This window comes from Carassius gibelio, chromosome A2 (genome assembly GCF_023724105.1).
Source record: "Carassius gibelio isolate Cgi1373 ecotype wild population from Czech Republic chromosome A2, carGib1.2-hapl.c, whole genome shotgun sequence".
NCBI classification, from domain to species: domain Eukaryota; kingdom Metazoa; phylum Chordata; class Actinopteri; order Cypriniformes; family Cyprinidae; genus Carassius; species Carassius gibelio.
This window is the reverse complement of record NC_068372.1, coordinates 25533630-25556475: the sequence shown is the minus strand read 5'-3', so window position 1 is coordinate 25556475 and position 22846 is coordinate 25533630. Positions and strand designations below refer to the sequence as shown.

The 22846-nt window shown below is 37.3% G+C and overlaps 1 protein-coding gene across 5 annotated transcripts; it reads right to left on the bottom strand.

Moving 5' to 3' along the window:
• Positions 1 to 36: 36 nt before the first annotated feature.
• Positions 37 to 19364, bottom strand: LOC127934932 (uncharacterized). 5 transcript variants are annotated; one of them, XM_052532532.1, is made up of 13 exons: positions 17887 to 17929; positions 17580 to 17620; positions 16935 to 17011; positions 15491 to 15525; positions 15314 to 15356; positions 14636 to 14661; positions 14485 to 14561; positions 4393 to 4598; positions 3602 to 3852; positions 3302 to 3418; positions 2944 to 3094; positions 663 to 710; positions 37 to 558 (listed from the first exon to the last, which is right to left on the bottom strand). In XM_052532532.1, the coding sequence occupies exons 3-13, from the start codon at positions 16999 to 17001 to the stop codon at positions 296 to 298; spliced, it is 1284 nt and encodes a 427-aa protein (XP_052388492.1). In that variant the 5' UTR covers positions 17002 to 17011; positions 17580 to 17620; positions 17887 to 17929; the 3' UTR covers positions 37 to 295. The 5 variants fall into 5 exon arrangements, with proteins under 5 accessions (XP_052388492.1, XP_052388482.1, XP_052388497.1 ...); XM_052532522.1 differs by lacking the exons at positions 17580 to 17620; positions 17887 to 17929 and adding an exon at positions 17377 to 17570 and having other exon boundaries at positions 16935 to 17082; XM_052532537.1 differs by lacking the exons at positions 16935 to 17011; positions 17580 to 17620; positions 17887 to 17929 and adding an exon at positions 19150 to 19364.
• Positions 19365 to 22846: the final 3482 nt, after the last annotated feature.

Below are 22846 nucleotides of genomic sequence, written 5' to 3'. Positions count from 1 at the left end.
AAACATATTTCATACTGACTCATGATCATACAGTAACAACATCATACAGTACATACCACAAATTCTTTTGAAAAAGTACATTGACACAATCAATGCATGACAAATGAAAGAATATTTCAGAATTGTGACAGATTTCAGATTTGTGACAGATTTCAGAATTGTGACAGATTTCATTTTACGATCACTTGTGCATGTGTGATTCAGAGAAAGTAACATGCAAAAAAAAAAAAAAAAAAAAAAAAACAAACTAAGTGTGTATGCCTCTCTTCCAGATGTGAAATCTCTAAACCTGTTTTTATAAATGAGGCCCCAGTTCATTTACAAGATGATGCTCCTTCTCCTTTAGCAGTCTGCAGAACTCTGCTTTTACAGCAGCTCCTCCAGAGTCAAGAGCATCCAACAAGTGTCTCATTTTCTCTTCTCGTGTGTCTGCAGCACGAACTTTACTGTACATTTCACTATTAATCATGTCTTGGCTCATCAAACTGTCAGCAATTGCCATCACTGATGAAACTCTCTGAATGAGTTTATCTCTGTTTGTTTTCACAAATTCAGTTTCTGATTGAAACAAAAGATGTTTTAAGTTAGTCTTCAGAAGAGTGTACAGTATGTTTAAGACATAATTACAAGGATAATTCAAAAGTTCAGCATTAAAGTCAGACCTGGGATCCTTCTTTGCACAGGAGGTTCTACACCTTTACTTGGTGCAACTAATAATGAAAAATAAATAAATAAATGCATTGAGAACACTGAGAAATCTGCCAAACATTTTGAAGTCATGAAAATCTTTTGAGATCTTATTCCTTCCACACACCACAAATATGAACAAAGTAGGGTGGCCGAGACAGCTCAACATGTTGCAACTTAAGAAAACAAATGCAAATTGAAAAAACATCAGCAAATGAAGAAAAAATCTTCTAATTTTGACAACACAAGTGTTGCAAATAATCACATCATATGCATATAACGAAACGCTCTGCAAATCATCACAACACATGCATATAACGAAACGCGCTGCAAATCAATCACAACACATGCATTAACGAAATACGCTGAAAATCCTGACAACACATGCATTTAACAAACACGCTGCAAATAGCACTGACCACAATGGAAATGTTTCAAGGAGACCTCAAAAAGTGTCGGACCTGACTTGGATTTGTTTATCGTGCCGTGGCTACTGGTCAGTGGAGTTGTTGGTGAACTGAAAGGTGAGTTTTTTTTTTTTTTCATGGTGTTTTTTAAACACCATGATTCCTTTATCTTTTGGATATTATTAGTCTAAATAAGCTGAATAATTACATGATTAAATGTAAAACGTTACTTAAGATGGCTAACTTTAATATTCTCAACTAAATATAATTTCAAGGTTAATGAAAATAAATTTGCAATGCTTCATTAATTGTTTCTTAATGTGTATGTGCTGTGAGGATTTGCAGCGTTTCTTCATTTATATGTGTTGTGAAGTATTTGCAGCGCGTTTCGCTATATGCATGTGTTGTGAGGATTTGCAGCTCATTTAGTTATATGCATGTGTTGTGATGATTTGCAGCTCGTTTCGTTATATGCATGTGTTGTGATGATTTGCAGCTCGTTTCGTTATATGCATGTGTTGTGATGATTTGCAGCTCGGTTAGTTATATGCATGTGTTGTGATGATTTGCAGCTCGGTTAGTTATATGCATGTGTTGTGATGATTTGCAGAGCGTTTCGTTATATGCATGTGTTGTGATGATTTGCAACACTTGTGTTGTCAAACTGATGAAGATGTTTTCTTCACTTGCTGATGTTTTTTCAATTTGCATGTGTTTTCTTAAGTTGCAGCGTGTTGAGCTGTCTCGGCCACCGTAACAAAGCATGGACTGTCCATGCAAATAAACCTTTTAAAAAAATGTCACCAACGGTTTTTCAATATAGATGATTTTATTCTAGTTTTATTTAATAAATAATTTGATAATTTGATAAATCCTGCTGATCACCAAATACACATATAATCTGCATTACATATTTTAAGAGATTCGGCATTGCTCTCCTAAGTAGCTTTAGCACAGTTAGCACAGTTAGCCTCCCCCAAACTAACTAACAAGGAAATAGCTAGAAATGATTTCTCACAGAGGAGTGTTTATAGATAAACTGAAATCTCTCCCAACCTTTCTTAAAGGGGCCATATGATGAGAGATCTGTAAAGTTGCAAAGACTAAAGTCTCAAATCCCAAGAGATATATTTTTTAATCAAAGTTAGGACTCCGCCATGCCCTCCTAAAACGGCTCATTCAAACACATCCCCACAGGTCTACGTCACTATGTGGAAATATTTGCTATGACAATCTGGTGCTTCTGAATCAGCTACTGTATGTTTTGTTAATAGTTTAAGTATTTACTATTGAATGTTCAAACGTGAAGTTTTCCGCGTCACACGTGTGTGTGTGTTTGATGTGTGAAAGGTTTCTGATGTGTGAGAAAGAGAGACCTAGTCACACAGTGGAGTCACCTTGTGTATTGCAAACACAGCTTCATCACTGTGTCTGTCACTCCACTCTGTTCCTCTTTCTCGCTTGAACTGATGATAAAACTAAGGACAGTATTAACTGTCTTTACATTTATTTTGAAAGATGAAGCTGCGATTATGGAAAGGGGCGTTACATTTCAGATGAGTGCCTGCTGTGTTTGGCCAATCGCAATGCACTGGGTCAGTTGGCCAATCAGAGCAGACTGTGCTTGTCAAAAGGAGGGACTTTGTAGAAAACGATGCATTTGAGAGAGATGGGACATAGAGGACCTACAATGATGTACAGTATTTGAAAAATAATGTGTTTTTTTTTTTTTTACATCAAAGCATGTCAACATATTCTGTTACATCAACTACACAAAATAATGATCTTTTAAAAAGCACCACATGACCCCTTTAAATATTTTACTCCTACAACAGAATTTCATGAGTACCTGTAAGAAGAATTCGCCGTGTTTTCCACACTTCCTTCCCATCTCGAGTTTCCAAAACACCCAATCGGATCTCCTCAATGTTGACATCCAAAAACACTTCAAACGTGGGATGATAGTTTGGGCCAAAAGGATCAAGCTCAAACATCTCACTCTATAAAAAAAAAAAAAAAAAAAAAAAAAATACACCAATGTTAAAGACAACATTATAAAGTGCTTAGTTCTGACTCTGGATTCTGACTGAAAGAGTTACATTTGAAGGCCTTAAGAAGTTGTTAAACTGTTATACATCAATTACCCAAATGTCTAATGAAAACTGGACTTACAGAGCGATTCAATGTTATTCAGTAAATATCGTTACCACTGGTTGCACTTCACAATCCTCTGGCTGACAACACAGACTGTATTGTTTTTTAGGAAACAGCTGACATTTTGAACTTGTCTCAATGTATTTTTTATCCAGGTGCCAGCGCTGGACCTTGTGGGGGAAAGGGAGGGGGGATAATATACAAAAGCATTAATAATGTATATATACAAATATGCTCAATGTGTTCAAGCTTTGAAACATAAAGGTTTTTATTTTATACTATTGTTTAATACTCTTTTACATTTGAAAGCACATGGCGGGGAAAAAAGGATCAATGCGTTCAGATAGTAGTACCTCTGATACTGGAACATTCCCTGGAAGCAAGTGGACATTAAGTATTTTCTGTTTAACAGTTACAGGTCGAAGAAAGAGCAAAACCTGGCCTTTAATGGGGAAGCCAAATTTTTTTTTAATCCAGATGAGCCCAAAAATGCTGAGATCTCTGATGTCAATGATCACATGAGTTTCTGTCACTCTGAGTGGCTGTATTATTTCTACATTACCACCAGTGACATGTGCTACAGCCAAACAGTCCTTGTTTTCTTCTGCAAAAAACATTTAAGAATTTTGTTCTTGGGTAAAATAAAGGTATTGTTTTCTAAATATACAGTGACAAACATTTTGACATTAAGTGCTCTCATGGCTTGTTTCCTCCGAGTGGTGGTAGGATGGTACACACTGATCTGGCATGGCATGTCTTTTTTTTCCTTGTAGCATGTGCATGTGATGATTCTCTGTCAAATAATCAGCTTTCTGCAGTGAGTCTAACTCCACCCTTTAGGTATTTGAGTACTGTGCAAAGGAAAGGTTGGTGCTGTCGCTATTTTGGTACCAACTTCTAACAATGAAACCCAAAATATTTACATACTGTACTGTACTAAACTGAACCACTCGGAGGAAATGAGCCAGGTATGTAAACATTAAGATCTGTCATTACACTTCTTGCTAATTATTTACATAAATATTATTCACACTTAAGTAATTTGATAAGTAAATTATCAGTCACTGTTCCATAAATTCTATACAACTGGTCAAGTCAATCACTGTGAAACACATTAACATTTAGGGTGCAGAAATAAACATACCAGAGAATATCACACAGTGCTGAAAGTGTAGATGTGAGACTGAACCTGCAGAACATTCAATGTTGTACAAGGGCCCTGCAGGCTGCACCTGACCCAGACCAGAATCCCATGAGACTGTGTTATACAGCACCTCTCCTTCATCCTCCATCACAAACACAAGGCTGGTCAGACTGCACTGAAACTGACCAGCATGTGAACACACAAACCTGGAAGACAGAATATTTTCATTTTATTAAACAAATTGGCCTGCATATTTTATTATGTGATAACACTGGAGATAAAAAAAAAAAAAAAAGATTTGGGATGTTTGAATCAAGGTTTTGGAAAAATTTATGCAAACAAATCCAAATAACAACATAATTTTTCCCAAGCAAAAGGTTCAGAGTACTTAAGGAAAACATACTAAAGTATTAGTTTAGATACTAATACTAATAGATACTGTAGGAGCAATGTAATGGTAAAATCATGTGACCTAATGTTTAAGGGAATGTCATTCATTAAGTGGGGTTAAAAACACCTGTGGGGTGTGCGGAAGGAAGGGAAGAATGGGGGTGAGTGCTGGAGCACATATTTTGTTGACCATTACAAGCCTGTACAAAGCTGTACAAATAAAACAACGTTTAAGCTTTTAAGGAAACGCGTCACGAAAGTTATTCCTCCACTCAGCTCCTTACCGGTCTTTGGATTGTTCATTTTGCGCCGCTACAAGTTAGTGAACAAAATTGTTTGTTTGAGAACCTTCTGGGAACTTTCTGATGATCAAATTGTGGTTTTATCCAAAGGACTATCTTTTGTGCCTACTAGTGGTGTTAATTGTTTTGGTCTAAAAGTGGATCTGTTTAAATGTTTTAGACAGATGAAACTCAGTATTTTTTCTCCAAATCAGAATCGGGTTTATTTACGACACCTTTTAAACCTAAAAGTAATTTTTGCCCTAATGTGTCTAACCACACTATTCATACTTTTTGTCGTTTGGTTAAACAAGAGGTGATGGAAGCTTGTTCTTCTAGTAATACAATTTCTCATAATCTTTCATTAAATGAGAAAAAAGCTTTGACCGAATTAATAAGTGACCCATCATTATAAAACCTGCTGATAAAGGAGGGGCTATTGTAATCCAAGATACGAAAAAATACTAACACGAAATTCTTTCACAATTACAGATTATTAAGTTTTATAAAAAACTTCCCAGTGATCCTACCAACACTTATCAATCTGAGATATTGTCATTTTTAACAAATGCTAAAACAGAAGGCTGGATATCTCAATCGGAGTTAAAATCTTTGTATAGTCAACACCCGATTAGACCTGTTTTTTATACTCTTCCTAAAATTCATAAGAGACTTATCGACCCTCCAGGTCGTCCGATTGTGGCACAGACTAATTCCCTCTTATCTCCTTTATCTCAGTATGTTGATTTTTTTTATAAAACCTTTTGTTTATTCGTTACCTACTTACATAAACAACTTTATCAACAAGATTTCCGAGTTATATGATTTACCGGATATTTCTTTATTATTAACTTTGGACAAAACAAGTCTATATACTAACATTTCACATGAAAAAGGACTTATTGCCCTTAGACATTATCTTTCGTTACGCGAGGACTCTAGTCCACCATCAGACTTTATCATCGAGATGGCTTCGTACCTTTTGAAATATAATTATTTTAGTTTTGATAAGGATTTTTTTCTTCAGATAAGTGAGACAGCAATGGGCTCGAATTTTGCCCCTAACTATGCCAATCTATTTATGTTTTTTTTTTTTAAGAGAGTTATGTATTGAATACAGAAAATAATCCTTTCTATTCAAAGATCATCAAATGGATACATTGACGATATTTTCTGTGTCTTTTTGGGTGATCACGATGAGGCTCGAGAATTTGTGACATATTTGAATAGCTTGGTTGACGACTTGGATTTTACTTCTGAAATTAATCCGTCTATAGTACACTTCCTTGTTATGTGGATACAGAAGAACGAAGGCAGTTTGACTACAACTTTGTTTACAAAAGAGACCGATCGTAACACACTTTTACTCGCTACCAATTTTCATCCGACTTTTTAAAAAAAGGACTACCTAAGAGTCAGTTCTACAGACTGAGGAGGATTTGTTATTCTGATTCCGACTTTATTGAGAAATCGAAAATCATGAAAAATAAATTTTTGAACAGAGGTTACCCTTTAGATTGGGTTGATGAAGGCTTTAATACAGCTTTTAAAAAGACGCGGTCTGAATTGCTAAAAAAGAAGACAAGAAAAACAAGAAAGTATTCTTTTGCTTTTATTACAACATATGCACCTAAGTATTACATGATAAAATCTATTTTAAAAAAAGACTGGCATTTGTTGTCTTCTGATTCGGAGCTTAGCGATATTTTTAGACATCCTCCTTTGATTTTACACAAACGCGCTAGGAATTTAAAAGACAGCTTGGTACATGCTCGTTTTCAGAGCGTTAGCCCTCGTGCATCTCAGAGTTTACTTAGTCCTATACAAAAGGGCAATAATCGTTGTGGGAATTTTGCTCAGTGTATCAATACTTTTAAAACATAATTTTTTTGTAATCCTAGAACTGGCAAAAAATATAGCATCAAATCTGTGATTACTTGTAGCCTGGGTGCCAGCCCGAACCCCGCCCACAACATTTTTTGGACGGGAAGTTCGGTCTGGACTCGATCCATTGAGGTGTAATTATGCTCGGCTCCCAGAAGGCCGAGCCAATCAAATTGCCAGGGCGGGCTTTAATCGATGACGGACAGGCTATCTGCGGTTACGTAACCACCCACGTCATCAAAGAGCACTTGAGCGCTCTTTCGTCGTCTTTCCATTTTTTAAAGTTAGTCAAGTCGCGTTGCAACCGTGTAATAAAGTTGAGACAGGGCCGACAAATGCGATAATATTTATTTTCATTATTGTTGAGATCTAATCCTAGACAGCGATCTTATTCGTATATACATGCACCTTTTGTGTTTCTCTCAAAAATGTTATTCATGCTTGTAAGTACTCCGCAAATTCTTAAATTCCTTTTACAACAGCGGCAAAGATCGTTTACACTCATTACTTTCCTACTTCTTCCAGTTCCAGCGTGCGTGCGTGCAGTTGAACTCGAGGCGTTTCTCAATGTCAAGGATACTTCCTTGGTAGGACTGATCCTTCCAAGTCACTTCCTTCAGAGGCTAGGTGAGACTCCTCTTTAGCATACGGAGAACACGTAAATGGAACAGGCTAGCAAGTGCACGTAATTGCGTCATTACGTCAGTGAAAAGGTCCGTTTGAATAACGCTGTGAATGGTATCATTAAATTACTTTGGACAACTTAACTAGTTATTTATAAAAGAAATGCCGTTGATGCAACCAATTGTTAAATGACAGGTCCGGTTCAGTTAACCATTTGTATTTGTATAATTTACAATATCAATACAATATCAATACGGTAGTAATTTGTACTGGCATTTAAACGTCAAACTTTACTTATATTTACTACAGTTATAACAAATGTTTGGTAACGTAAATAAAAACCGTTAACGTTCGACATTTTTTAATTTTTGAACTAACGTTAGATAGCAAAGCTGCGCGCATAGGATTGTGGGTGATTTGAGAGCGTGAAGAGCGCGAAGGATACACATATGCATCCTTTCCTGTGTATGGGATATTCTTCGAACGAAGGACTCAGTCCTTGGTTGAAATTCCGAGGATCCTCGACATTGGAACAGTCCTTCGACGGATGTCAATGACGCAGCATCCTCGAAATACTGGCTTCCGAGGATCCTTCCTTGACATTGAGAAACACCTTCGGTTGACAACTATGCGTCGCTCAACATACGTCTCTTACTGCGTTGCTCTGATTGGTTGTAGGTCTATCCAATTGAGTGCAGAGGGTTTTTTTTACTGGTTCGGTTAAGACACGCCCCATAATTCAAGTGCAATGGAGCAGTATCAGACTCACATTCTGCCTAGAATATGAGTATGACGAAGTCAGGCTAGATTACTTGTGTTTCCACTCATGTTGTGTATTTGATCCGTTGTCCTTGTGGTATAGGCTATGTGGGAAAAACGTCGCGTCAATTGAAACAAAGAATTAGTGAACATAAGAGTTCGATCAGAAGAAAAGATCTAAATTATCCAGTTGCGGCACATTTTTTAACTTTACAATCACAATGTAACCTCTTTACGCTTTTGTGGGATTGAGAAAGTAACTTTGCCACCTAGAGGTGGAGACATTGAATTACTTCTACAGAGATGCGAACTGTTTTGGATTTACACCCTTCAAACTTTATCACCTATGGGTATGAACGATGAAGCATTATTTAATGTAATGTTATAGTCATGCAATTGTTTTGAATGAGGTTTTGTTTTTACTATGTATTCACGATGAGTTTGAGTGACTATGGAGCCTGACTGATTGTTATAACTGTTTAGAATTACAATTTGATGCTGTTTGATGACGATGTGTTGATTATGTGTCTTTTGGATGATTTTGTTAACCTATAGGGGGATCTTGATTGTTGGAACTATAATAATGTGTAACTGTTTATGATGTGGTGCTTATTATGTACTCCCAATGAGCTTAATTCTGTGCAGATGTAGCTCTGTTAATTGGTCATGTGTTTATCTTAAAAGAGATGAATTTGAACATTTGTATACTCCTGATGAAGGTCGTGTGACCGAAACGTTGGTGTGATTAAAATTGTATTTTGCAAGTTAAGATAGTGTGCGGGAGTTCCTTATATGTTGTTTGAGAACGTGAAAGCGTTTACTTTGGATTCAGGAGCCAAGCCCTCACGCTTAGACTGGATGGAAAGGAAGTGCAGGCTGCGCAGCACCGACTGAAGGGGATTTACAAGCTTGTTTTAACAAGAAGGATCATTGCACATTGGACTTCCAAAGCAACGAGACTGATGTCTTTGGATACGTTCGTTGCTAATAATCATCTCACAATTGGACGTTCAAGGCAGCAGGATTGACAGCTTCGGATATGTTTGGTTTGCCGATGTTGAACTGGTAGGACATTGGGTTCTCACGTATTTGTTTGTCTTTGCGGATGATTTGAAACTGTGTGGCAGTTTGCAGTGTGTTTACGATTGTTGCAGCGCTGTTGGAGTGTGCTTGATGAATCGTTGTTTAGACTGCTGGGCTTTTGCGACTCTATTGGGGTTGAAAAATCCATTGATATGCGTTGTTTTGGATTGTGTTCACTTGTCTTCGGAATTGTCTTATGCTGTATTTAACCGAACTGTTGGAGTGTGTTTGGTGAATCGTTGTTTAGACTGTTGGGCTTTTGTGAGTCTATCGAAGTTGTGCTGCATATCCAATGATATGTGGTATTTGAATTGTTCGCTTGCGTGTCGTATTTAGACGCGCTGTGTGCGTGCTTCAATCATGAGTGAGATTGAAACCGGTGCAGATGTTGAACTTGAACCGGACAAAAGAAGAAGAAAAGTTCAGCTCACAGCAAATGCTTTGACTTATAAACTTGAGCAACTTCAGAAAGAACGAAAAAGAAACGTAAATGTGATTAAAAGTTATATAGCAGCCATCAAAGAACTCACGCTGAAAAATGAGAACGTCTCCGCTGTACAGTCTGAACTTGAATCTTTGGAGCAAACTTTTAAAGAGACAGTTAATCTTCATGATTCAGTGATCCTATTATTGCCTATTGATGAGCAAAAGTGGTTTTCAAGCATCTATAAATACAGTGATTAATTTATAAAAGAGACCAATGAATGGATACATGGAATTAAGAAAGGCCATGAGGATAACCAGGATCAACAGTTGAAAACAGTTGAATGCCCTTCGAATGATCCAGAAACCGAGAATATGCCTCAAATTTCCATGCAGAATCAAGATGATATAAACCCAAGTGACAGTATCTCTAATATAGGAAGTAAAGGATCAAGTCAACGTAGTGCTGCCACAAGAAGTTCAACCACATCAACAACTTCTTCGACCCGCATTAAGGCAGAGGCTGACATTGCAGCTTTTCTGGTACATCAAAATTTAATGAAGGAAAAACACGCAATTGAAGAAAAGGAACATACCTTAAGGAAACAGAAAGAGGATTTTGAATTGCGAATGGAGATTGCTGCAACTATGGCAAAAGTGAAAGTGCTTAAAGGTTCTAGTGTGCATCGTGTTAAAAGTGATGTGACTCATCGTTCTGATGTAATGAATCCATATTTTGATAAAGGACAACAGGCAACACAGCCACTCAGTGCTGATGCACATTCGTTTACTCCTAGAGCTGAGACGCAACAAATTGTTTCATCTATGGGTGATGGCAGTGAAGGTGCCAAGCCAAAGGGGAACGTTTCTAACATAATTTATTCCCAGAATATGAACATCTCAAAATTAAGTAAAACCAATCCAGGTGGTTATGTGAATTCTGGTCCAGGAAATAAGGATTAAGTTCTCCATATTTTCAATAAGCAAAATGAAATAACATCTTTACTGATTCAGCAACCGTGTTTGTCATCTTTGCCAAAAAGGGAAATTCAAGTGTTTGATGGAAACCCTCTGCAATATCATGCCTTTATGAAATCCTTTGAAAGTTGTGTGGAGCGTAAAACCGAAAGCTCTAGCGATCGCTTATATTTTCTTGAACAATATACCAGGGGTCATCCAAAGGAGATTATAAAAAGTTGCCAGCATATGCCTGCCGACCGTGGGTATTTAAGAGCCAAGGGTTTGCTACAAGAGCATTTTAGTGACCAGTATATAATTGCATCTACTTATATGGACAAGTTCATTCTTTCATGGGCAAGTATCAAAAGTGAAGATGTCAGAGCTTTACAGGATTATAGTCTGTTTCTAAGAAGCTGTTGTAATTCAAAAGAGGGATCCTGGCTACCATGAGCTCTGTCTATGATCCTTTAGGAATCCTGTCTCCTGTAATTTTATATGCAAAAAAGATCTTGCAAGATTTGTGCAGGAAGAAATTAGGCTGGGACTAAATTATTCCAGCTTCAAATGCTTAGGCATGGATCAAGTGGTTGGATGGATTGCGTGAATTGGAAAGCTTCAACATTGATAGATGCTTCAAACCAATGGATTTCGGAGAGGTAAGAACAGCACAATTACACCACTTTTCTGATGCAAGTGAAGATGGTTATGGAGTAGTTTCTTATCTGCTTTTGCATAATGTTGACTCACAAGCACATGTTGCCTTTGTTATGGGGAAAGCTAGAGTAGCTCCTTTGAAGCTAGTATCTATACCTCGAATGGAACTCACCGTTGCGACACTGGCAAGTCGAATGGATTCATTGTGGAGATTAGAACTGTGCATGGACCTTCAAGAATCTGTCTTCTGGACCGACAGTACTTCTGTACTTAAATACATCAAAAATGAAGTCTCTAGGTACCGAACCTTTGTTGCCAACCGAGTTTCGGAAATCCTTAAGGTGTCTCGATCATCACAATGGCGGTATGTGAATACTGCAATGAATCCAGCAGATATAGCTTCTAGAGGTTTGAAAGTGGAAGCATTCCTGAAGAACAAGAATTGGGTGCTTGGACCTAAGTTTTTTTCTTTTGCCTGAACAGGAGTGGCCGGTTAATCCTATTGACCTGGGGGAATGTTCACCAGATGATCCAGAGATAAAGGCAAGTGTTACAGTCAATTCTGTACAAATAGAGAATACAGACGTTACAACATTCTTCATCCAGTATTTCTCCTCTTGGATTCACTTGAAGAGGTCGGTGGCCTGGATCCTTAGATTTAGGCAATTGCTCTTCAATCTAAGTCAAAAGAGGAAATCACTAAGTACGTACTTAATGCAGTCTTGCATGGATAAAAACCACCAAAGACAACACTTAAAAGAGGAAATGGAAAAATTTAAAGCACAATGTGACAGAAGTGAGCTTTCTGTGGCAGAGCTAAGTAAAGCTGAATTAGCAGTAATTGGTTACTGCCAAAGGAGAAAATACTCTGATGAACTTTCAAGCTTGCAAAAGGGAGAAAATGTGAAAAAGAACAGTCACATTTATAAGCTTAATCCTATCCTTGAAGATGATGTTTTAAGAGATGGCGGACGTTTGAGTAGGGCAGTTATGCCTGAAGAGACAAAACATCCCGTTATACTTGCTAAGGATTTTCACATCTCAGATATTATTCTTAGACACATTCATCAAGAGGTGGGTCATGGTGGTCGAAACTATATGCTATCAAGGATGCATCAGAGGTACTGGATACCTGGTGCCAGTATAGTCATAAGGAAGATATTGTCCAAGTGCATAATCTGCAAGCGTTTGCAAGCAGTTCCAGTGTATCAACAGATGGCGAGCCTACCGGTGAATAGAATTTCTCCAGATAAACCTCCATTTACGTTCATTGGAGTCGACTGTTTTGGACCCTTTGAAATAAAGAGCAGGAGAAGTATTGTGAAGAGATACGGAGTCATCTTCACATGCTTAGCCATTCGTGCTATTCATATTGAAGTGGTACAATCATTGGATACTGATTCCTTTTAATGCACTGCGAAGATTTATCTCCAGACGTGGACAAGTCTTGGAAATGCAATCTGACAATGGTACAAATTTTGTGGGAGTGGAATGCGAGTTAAGACAAGCAATTGAAGGCTGGAACCAATCTCGGATCAACAATATGCTTCTGCAGAAGGGAATAAAGTGGATTTTTAATCCTCCAACTGGTTCCCATCACGGAGGTATATGGGAAAGAATGATTAGGTCTGTAAGGAAAGTACTTAATACCACCTTAAGAACACAAACTCTGAACGAAGAAGCCCTTCATACAGTTCTATGTGAAGCTGAGGCTATTATTAATGGACGTCCCATTACTAAGGAATCTTCTGACACCTAATCATCTGCTGCTGTTAAAGACTACTCCATCATTACCTCCAGGGATCTTTCAAAAGGATGATATATATGCTCGTCGTCGATGGAAACAGGTGCAATATATATCAGATCTGTTCTGGAAACGATGGATAAAGGAGTACTTGCCTCAATTGCAAGAGCGGCAAAAATGGTCATCTCCATCTCGCAACTTCTTTCCAGGTGATATTGTGCTTTTGGTTGATGACTCAGCACCACATAACGGGGAAAGTGATTCAAACATTTCCAGATAATCAAGGTTTTGTTCGTCAAGTGAGACTTCAGACCAAGACAAACCGTTTGATCAGACCAGTGACAAAAATCTGCCTTCTGCAAGAGGTGGATATTTGATATTTTCCTGAAATGGAATTACTTTTAACACAGAGACGGATTTATTACACGTATTACATTGACATGCCACATATTTCTCACTCCGTGCTGACACTCTTTTTATGGACTTTATTTCTCATTCAGTACTGAAGAATTGATGTATTGTAAATGTGTAAACATTTATGATTGATTTAAAGAAAAAAAGTTCAACATTCTTTTGTATTTTGAGATCTTGTATTTATAAATGTCTCCTACTGGTATTTAATATAATTATTAATTTATAATAATTAGGGGCTGGTATGTAGGAGCCATGTAATGGTAAAATCATGTGACCTAATGTTTATGGGAGTGTCATTCATTAAGTGGGATTAAAAACACCTGTGAGGTGTGCGGGAGGAAGGGAAGAATGGGGGTGAGTGCTGGAGCACATATTTTGTTGACCGTTACAAGCCTGTACAAATAAAACAACGTTTAAGCTTTTAAGGAAACGCGTCACGAAAGTTATTCCTCCACTCAGTTCCTTAGCGGTCTTTGGATTGTTCATTTTGCGCCGCTACAGATACTAATTGATTAGAACTTTTAAAGGTGCTGTATGTAGGATTGACACCAAGTGGTTGAACTAGGTATTGCAGTCCTCATTCAAAATATTGGATTTTTTTCACCCAGCATCCTCCTCCTCACTTGACACTCTCACAGGTTGAAAGATTGACGACACCAACAGGAATGTGCGCACGTGACAATTAATTAATGAAATGAAATAAGCTGGGGGGTTTTCCGCCAAACTGGCAACCCGAGGTACCGAAATACAATTGGGTAAAATGGCAGTGGGCAGGTTTCACAAACCAAAACAAAGACCGACATCCCGCCCTGTTTCTTAAATATCTGCAAACATATTACGGTAGAGTCAAACCTTAGCTTTTTACAAAAAACATACCTGTATATAGTCTTGTGTTTTTCCTGATCATCTCGCTGAACACACTCAGGTGTGAACACTTCTCCATAATCTGAGGACTTAAATAAAGAAAGGAATGATCTTCTTATTCTGAACATGATGACAGAAGGAACACATGAAAGCTGAAACTCACTGATTGTCCTGAAGATGATTCCGCTCCTAATAAAGAGGAAGACACAAATCATTAGACTCACAAGTTTTAAACTTTCAAACAGACAGAAAATTTGCTATTAAGCTCTGTGGCTAAAAAACCAAGCCATTTAATATAAAACTGAAGAAATATAATAATAATAATAATAATACTGAAAGCAAAATTAAAAAGAAACAATGAAAAGCAAATAAATATTTGCAAAACAGTGAGTTCCTTAAGTGAGTGAGTGAGTGAGTGAGTCGTGGCCTAATGGTTAGAGAGTCGGACTCGCAATCAAAGGGTTGTGAGTTCGAGTCTCGGGCCGGCAGGAATTGTAGGTGGGGGGAGTGCATGTACAGTGCTCTTCCCACCTTCAATACCACGACTGAGGTTCCCTTGAGCAAGGCATCGAACCCCCAACTGCTCCCCGGGCACCGCAGCATGAATGGCTGCCCACTGCTCTGGGTGTGTGTTCACAGTGTGTGTGTGTGTTCACAGTGTGTGTGTGCACTTTGGATGGGTTAAAAGCAGAGCACGAATTCTGAGTATGGGTCACCATACTTGGTCGTATCTCACGTCACTCACTCACTTCTTCATGTAGACACAAACACAGCAACAAACTGTACTGTTCATCAGCTCAAAATAGAGATCTCATATTTTACAGAAAGAATATAAGCCTACTTTGGAGACGCATTTCATCAGGATTCATTCCGAATCTGCGCCTCTTAATAAAGAGAGAATGATGGGTGTTAAGCAGTTCATGAACAAGTAAACAGAGTCATGCAGCAATTCAATAAAGAGCTTTGAAGTATCATTGTAACAAACACACATTGTAGAAAATTTTCCAAGATCACTTACAGGAGATGACTCAGATTTAATCTGTGTGTCTGGCTCTGCATGAAAAGAACTGGTTAGAGCTCAAACCAGTTGGAATAATTACACATACAATTTGACATTATGTTTATTTAGTTGGAACATTTACTGTCCAGTGCTTACGATTCAGGTAGAGATTTCATAATCTGTATTATGAGTCTCTATTTAAAGGCCACTGTAGGCTATACTTAACTTTTGATGGTTAAACAAGAACCATTAATACAGTACCACTCAAACTTCAATTTAATTATTTTGATTGCAAGTCCCCCTGTCTAACTGGGAAAGATTAATAATTGCCATTCTTATCCAATGAAAAATAACTAAGACCGTGATGAGATGAAGATGGGCTCGAGGTTTCTCCCCTGAACCTCCGGAGGTCTGTGCACAAAGCGGTTACTATCTCAGAATCATCCCAGTTTAAATAAAAAATGTAGGCATTTGTTACTTTACTGCTCTTAAGCAGGCGCACTTCTGAATAGGATGTCCAGGATTGCTGTATTATTTTCCACAATATTTCTCCTCATTTATTTTGAGCTTTGTCGAGTATCTATTTTATTGTGATGTAAAGATTCTCTGACTGACATTGACGTCCACTTTCATCAGGAACACTGACGTTTCTAAAAAATTAAATAAATATTAAGAAGATCCTGAAAATGGAAATAAACAGCAGAGTTAGGTAACGATGTAATCTTCATTTACTAGATTGAAACATTTATAAGAAACTGACCAGCATGTGAACACACAAACCTGGAAGACAGAATATTTTCATTTTATTAAACAAAATGGCCTGCATATTTTATTATGTGATAACACTGGAGATAATGCAAAAACAAACAAAAAAAAAGATTTGGGATGTTTGAATCAAGGTTTTGGAAAAATTATTGCAAACAAATCCAAATAACAACATAATTTTTCCCAAGCAAAAGGTTCAGAGTACTAAAGGAAAAGATACTAAAACAATTGTAGTATCTTTTCCTTTAGTACACTTTTAATTGATTAGAACTTTTAAAGGTGCTGTATGTATGATTGAACTAGGTATTGCAACCCACATTCAAAATATTGGATTTTTTTCACCCAGCACCCTCCTCCTCACTTGACACTCTCACAGGTTGAAAGATTGATGACACCAACAGGAATGTGTGCACGTGACAATGAATTAATGAAATGAAATGAAAAACTGGGGAGTTTTCCACCAAACTGGCAACCCGAGGTGCCGAAATACAATTGGGTAAAATGGCAGTGGGGGGGTTTCACAAACCAAAACAAAGACCGACATCCCGCACGGCATTTTCAAAGGAGAATAACTGACTGTAGCATTGTTTTTCAGATAAACAAGTTTGTGAACTTAGCATGCTTCTTAAATATCTGCAAACATATTATGGTAGAGTCAATTCTTAGCTATTTACAAAAAAACATAAGTGTTCCATACCTGTATATAGTCTTGTGTTTGTCCTCATCATCTCGCTGAACACACTCAGGTGTGAACACTTCTCCATAATCTGAGGACTTAAATAAAGAAAGGAATGATCTTCTTATTCTGAACATGACGACAGATTGTTCTGAAGATGATTCCACTCCTAATAAAGAGGAAGACACAAATCATTAGACTCACAAGTTTCAAACTTTCAAACAGCCAGAAAATTTGCTATTAAGCTCTGTGGCTAAAAACCAAGCCATTTAATATAAAACTGAAGAAATATAATAATAATAATAATACTGAAAGCAAAATTAAAAAGAAATAATGAAAAGCAAATAAATATTTGCCAAAACACTGAGTTGCTTCATGCAGACACAAACACAGCAGCTAATGACAACGTTCATCAGCAGTCAGCGTAGTGCTCTCACATTAAAAGATCAAAATATTAGCTTACCTTTGCGTATTTTAAACCTCATAGACGGATCCAAAACTTCTCTCTCAATAAAGAGAGAAAAAATTGTGTTTGAGCAGTTTATGGACATGAAGTAAACAGACACACACAACATTAGGTGAAAATAAAGAGCTTTCATGTCCTTCTTAGAGCACCATGGGCTTATTATAACAAACACACACTATAGAAAATTACTTGTCACTTACTTCAGCTGAAATTGAAGAAAGATACCCCACTGAGCTTGACCCTAATTGAAAAGAACTGGTTAGAGCTCATGTCAGCTGGATTTAGGACACACGTATGCAATTTGATCTGATGTTGATTTAGTAGAAACCGTTTAGTGCCCAACACTTAATTTACCCTTTATTATTATTATTCTGGTAGAGACCTCATAATCTATAGTCATTTAATGACACTGCATTTCTTCATGTAGACACAAACACAGCAACAAACTGTACTGTTCATCAGTTCAAAATAGAGATCTCATATTTTACAGAAAGAATATGAGCCTACTTTGAGAATACTTTACATCAGGTTTCTTTCTGAATCTGCGCATCTTAATAAAGAGAGAATGATGAGTGTTAAGCAGTTCATGAACATGAAGTAAACAGAGTCATGCAACAATAAAAAATAAAGAGCTTTGAAGTATCATTATAACAGACACACATTGTAGAAAATTTTCCAAGATCACTTACAAAAAATGATTTCATCTTTATCTTTGTGTCTGGCTCTGCATGAAAAGAACTGGTTAGAGCTCATAACAGTTGGAATAATTACACATACAATTTGATATTATGTTGATTTAGTTGGAACATTTACTGTCCAGTGCTTACGATTCAGGTAGAGATTTCATAATCTGTATTATGAGTCTCTATTTAAAGGCCACTGTAGGCTATACTTAACTTTTGATGGTTAAACAAGAACCATTAATACAGTACCACTCAAACTTCAATTTAATTATTTTGATTGCAAGTCCCCCTGTCTAACTGGGAAAGATTAATAATTGCCATTCTTATCCAATGAAAAATAACTAAGACCGTGATGAGATGAAGATGGGCTCGAGGTTTCTCCCCTGAACCTCCGGAGGTCTGTGCACAAAGCGGTTACTATCTCAGAATCATCCCAGTTTAAATAAAAAATGTAGGCATTTGTTACTTTACTGCTCTTAAGCAGGCGCACTTCTGAATAGGATGTCCAGGATTGCTGTATTATTTTCCACAATATTTCTCCTCATTTATTTTGAGCTTTGTCGAGTATCTATTTTATTGTGATGTAAAGATTCTCTGACTGACATTGACTTCCACTTTCATCAGGAACACTGACGTTTCAAAAAAATTAAATCAATATTAAGAAGATCCTGAAAATGGAAATTAACAGCAGAGTTAGGTAACAATGTAATGTTCATTTACTAGATTGAAACATTTATAAGACAAGATTTTTGTTGGCTTGATAAAATCTTAACTTAAAATGTAAAATGGTTTGAAGGTCAGGATAGATAGATAGATAGATCGATAGATCATGAAACATTTATATGTGTCGTGGATATAGAATATTTTTTCAATCTTGCCCTATAAATAATTTTGTAGATCCCTGTCCCCATGAGTTAATAGGAAGTGGCCTACTTTTGTCAAATGAGGGAAATTTATGAACAGAAACAACAATATTCCAAATTTTGATCGGAATCCGGGATGTATAGGTTACCCTTATAGGAAAACATAGGCTATTAAATACTATTATGATAAATAATTAGGCCGTATTATAGGCTAGTTCACTCACTTTCAGGCTCCGCCATCTTGATTGATCGACTTTATCTCGAGGTTTAAGTGGAACTATTTGAATAGTGTTCCGGAGTTCATACTACAGTACAGTAAGAATTCCAAAGAAAGTTTCTTTTATCGTCCTCTAAAAACATGCAAAAGCCTAGTTGACTCGAGAAAGATCTGACCCTGTTTTTATAAAAGTCTATGGATCCGACACGCCTATAAAAATAAAACTGAAAGGAAACCTACTATGGAAAGCCGTTGAAACATTTAGGCCCAATCCCAATTCTACCCCTTGGCCCTTCCCCTTTTCCCTACCCCTCTGTTTCGCGCGTTCACGTGAAGGGGTAGGGGTGTCTCGATTATCTTTTGGTTGGAGGGGTAGGGGTAAGGGTAAGGGCCAGATAGCCCTTCAAATGAAGATTTTTCGGGACCACACTTCAAACGAAGGGGAATTAATTATCTTGGCAACATGGCTGCTACAGCGAACAAAAAGACAAATAAATGTAAGCTTTTTTGGTATAAATAAAGATTTTAACGAAAAGTAATCATTTGTTTTATGTTACATTCAATTGTGAGTTCATATTAACGGTCATGTTACTCAAAGAAATGTTTGCAAAAAATCGCTAATATTTGCTAACGTCATATCATTACAGACTGCATGATAGTGCCACAGCATATGTCTGTTCAGGGCGATAACTGCCGTAGACATTGATGAGGGCTAGTCCCCCCAATAATTAGAATTCGCTAAACCATTTTCTCAAATATTGCCTATTCGAGAGAGAAAGAGAGAGAGAGAGAGAGAGAGAGAGAGAGAGAAATGTTAGTTGTGTGTATTCGCGTCAGTGCGTTTATCTTTTTACAGTGAGTTTACTTAAAAACACAGATTTTATCCTCTCGCTGCTGAAAAATATAATGTATCGATTCAGTATTTAAACTGTATTTAATAAAAGTCGTGGGGCATCGTTGACAAGTTTATTTTCTCCTGGATGTGTGAGCTGCGCAATTTCCGATATGTGTGTGTGTCAGTAAGCAACTCATTAATACAGAACAATAATTAAAGGCTCTAATGAACACCAACACACCAGTATATGTGTGTATTGTAAGAGCTAGACGACAAATGATGAAATGTGACGGCATAGTAGTGGTGTCCCAATCCTTAGGGGAATATTTTCTAATAGGGACAAGGGGAAGGGGTAGGCAGAGGGGTAGGGTTAGGGGAAGGGGTATAAAATAGAATTGGGATTGGACCTTAATCTATAAGCCGTACTAGTATCTTTTTTTCATGGTAGCCTACTAGTACTCATCTTTTCCATTAAGTACTAGTACTAATTCATTAGGTACAAGTGCTTATTCTTTAGCTACTAGTGTTTATCATAGACTGTGGTGTTTATTCTTTAGGTACTAGTGTAAATTCTTTAGCTGCTAGTGTTTATTCTTTAGTTACTAGTGTTTATTAGTGTTTATTCTTTAGGTACTAGCATTTATTTTTAGGTACTAGTGTCTTTTGTAAAGTTACTAGTACTAATTTAGTCATTAGATACTAGTACTTAATCATTAGACACTAGTACTTATTTCAATAGTGACTAGTATTTAATTATGCTTTTCTTGTTAAAGGGGGGGTGAAATGCTCATTTTCACTCAATCTCCTGTTAATCTTGAGTACCTATAGAGTAGTACTGCATCCTTCATATCTCCAAAAAGTCTTTGGTTTTATTATATTTATAAAAGAAAAATAGTCTGTGCCCATTTTTTTCGGAAAAACACGAGCGTCTGGAGGCGTGACGTGTGGGCGGAGCTAAAGAATCACGAGCGCGAGTAGGCTTTTGCGTTGAGAGCGTTTGGAAGCTGTGAAATTACCGTGAAGAAAAAAAAAACAAAATCCAAAACAAACCATGGCTAACAGTCAGATTCAGCCATTTATTTATGATCCAGAATCAGATCCCGAGGCTGAAACTGAACGAGAGCAGCAGCAGCAACGACTACAACAGCGTCTCTATGTGGTATGTATTGAAACTGTATATATTTGCTTAGCGGTTTTGGAAAATGACTAAGTTCCACTTTATGTCGTCTTTTTTTTTCTTTAAAGGTGTACAAGGTTTACTTGATGTGCTTACGCGCCAATAGTTAAGTTAACAACACAGAGATATTTGAAGCAGTTTTACTCACCGCCTGCGGTTCCAACACACAATTGTGACCCTTTTTCGTTGGGATTGCATCATCCTTAAGAAATAAACGATACGCAAATCCGGCGTCAAACTGGGCCTTGTTTGTAAAACAAGCATCTTCGACTATGGGAAGTCGTGGCCTGATGGTTAGAGAGTCGGACTCCCAATTGAAAGGTTGTGAGTTTGAGTCCCGGGCCGGCAGGAATTGTGGGTGGGGGGAGTGCATGTACAGTTCTCTCTCCACCTTCAATACCACGACTTAGGTGCCCTTGAGCAAGGCATTGAACCCCCAACTGCTCCCCGGAACAAACAAAAACACTTGCACAACTCCGTCGATGCTCTGTAAAAATAAACTTCGTCCACTGGTCCCTTAATGATTTTTTTTGGTAATCTGTGCAGGGTTGTCTTGCCCTCGCAACCAAAAATACACTTCTTTTGTGACATTTCGCGATGCTCTCGCTCTGATCAGTGAATGTCTCTGCTCCGCTCTGCTATACGGGAGCGCGCGCTCTTCCGGCAGAAGTGCCCTTAGGACCCATATAAGGAAATTTCGCTCCATTTAACATCACACAGACCCATACTCGAAAAAAAACTTTCCGAAACTTGTGACAAACCGGAAGGAGTATTTTTGGAACAAAAATACTCCTTCAAACGTACAACTTAATTTTTGAAACTTTGTCCATGTTTAGCATGGGAATCCAACTCTTTAACAGTGTAAAAAACTCAGTATGCATGAAATAGCATTTCACCCCCCCCCCCCCCCCCCCCCTTAAGAAAAATATAGAACTAGTACTTATTTTGTAGTTACTAGTTACTTTTTAGACCAGAGATATCCTGAACTTAATAGATACTAGTACTACTTTCTAAATGTGCACTTCTGCCCAGTATGGTAATCGTATGTTGAATAATAATGAGCCAGCAACATATAGGAGCGAGATTAGAAAGGAAATAGATGGATGTACTTTTTTGAGAAAACCAAATAGAACAATAATAATTATTTGTACACAAGCACACAGAAAACATATTTTTGTCAGTTTTGTAAACACTGTACTTTCGTAAACATAGTAGCCTAATTTGTTTGTTGGCCATCGAGTGACCTCAGGTGGCAGGATGGAGATAAGACACAAATTTCATTATCTGTTATTTTCCTATTTTTCCTCCAGTAAAAACAATAAATATCATACAAGGGTTGTTTGTCAGCTTAATGTTACAACGACTTGCCATAAATTGACCCCGCCTACTGCCAGAAAGGTACTCTTAGAACTAACAAATAACTTTGGTTTTACTCAAATAAATAAATAAAATAAAAAATAAAACCTGATTACAATAGTTAAACCATGGTAATCACAAAGCTATCAAGATTTTGCTATACTAACCATAGTTTAGCCATGCTATTTACTACACATTTACTGTAATAAAACCATGGTTAATTTTCATAAGGGATGCATTACATCTTAATATTTTTCTTCTCTTTTCCATTAATTGTTAAAGTCACAAACATTCATTATTTGATTTCATGAAATACAAAGTAGTATTTAGTAGTAA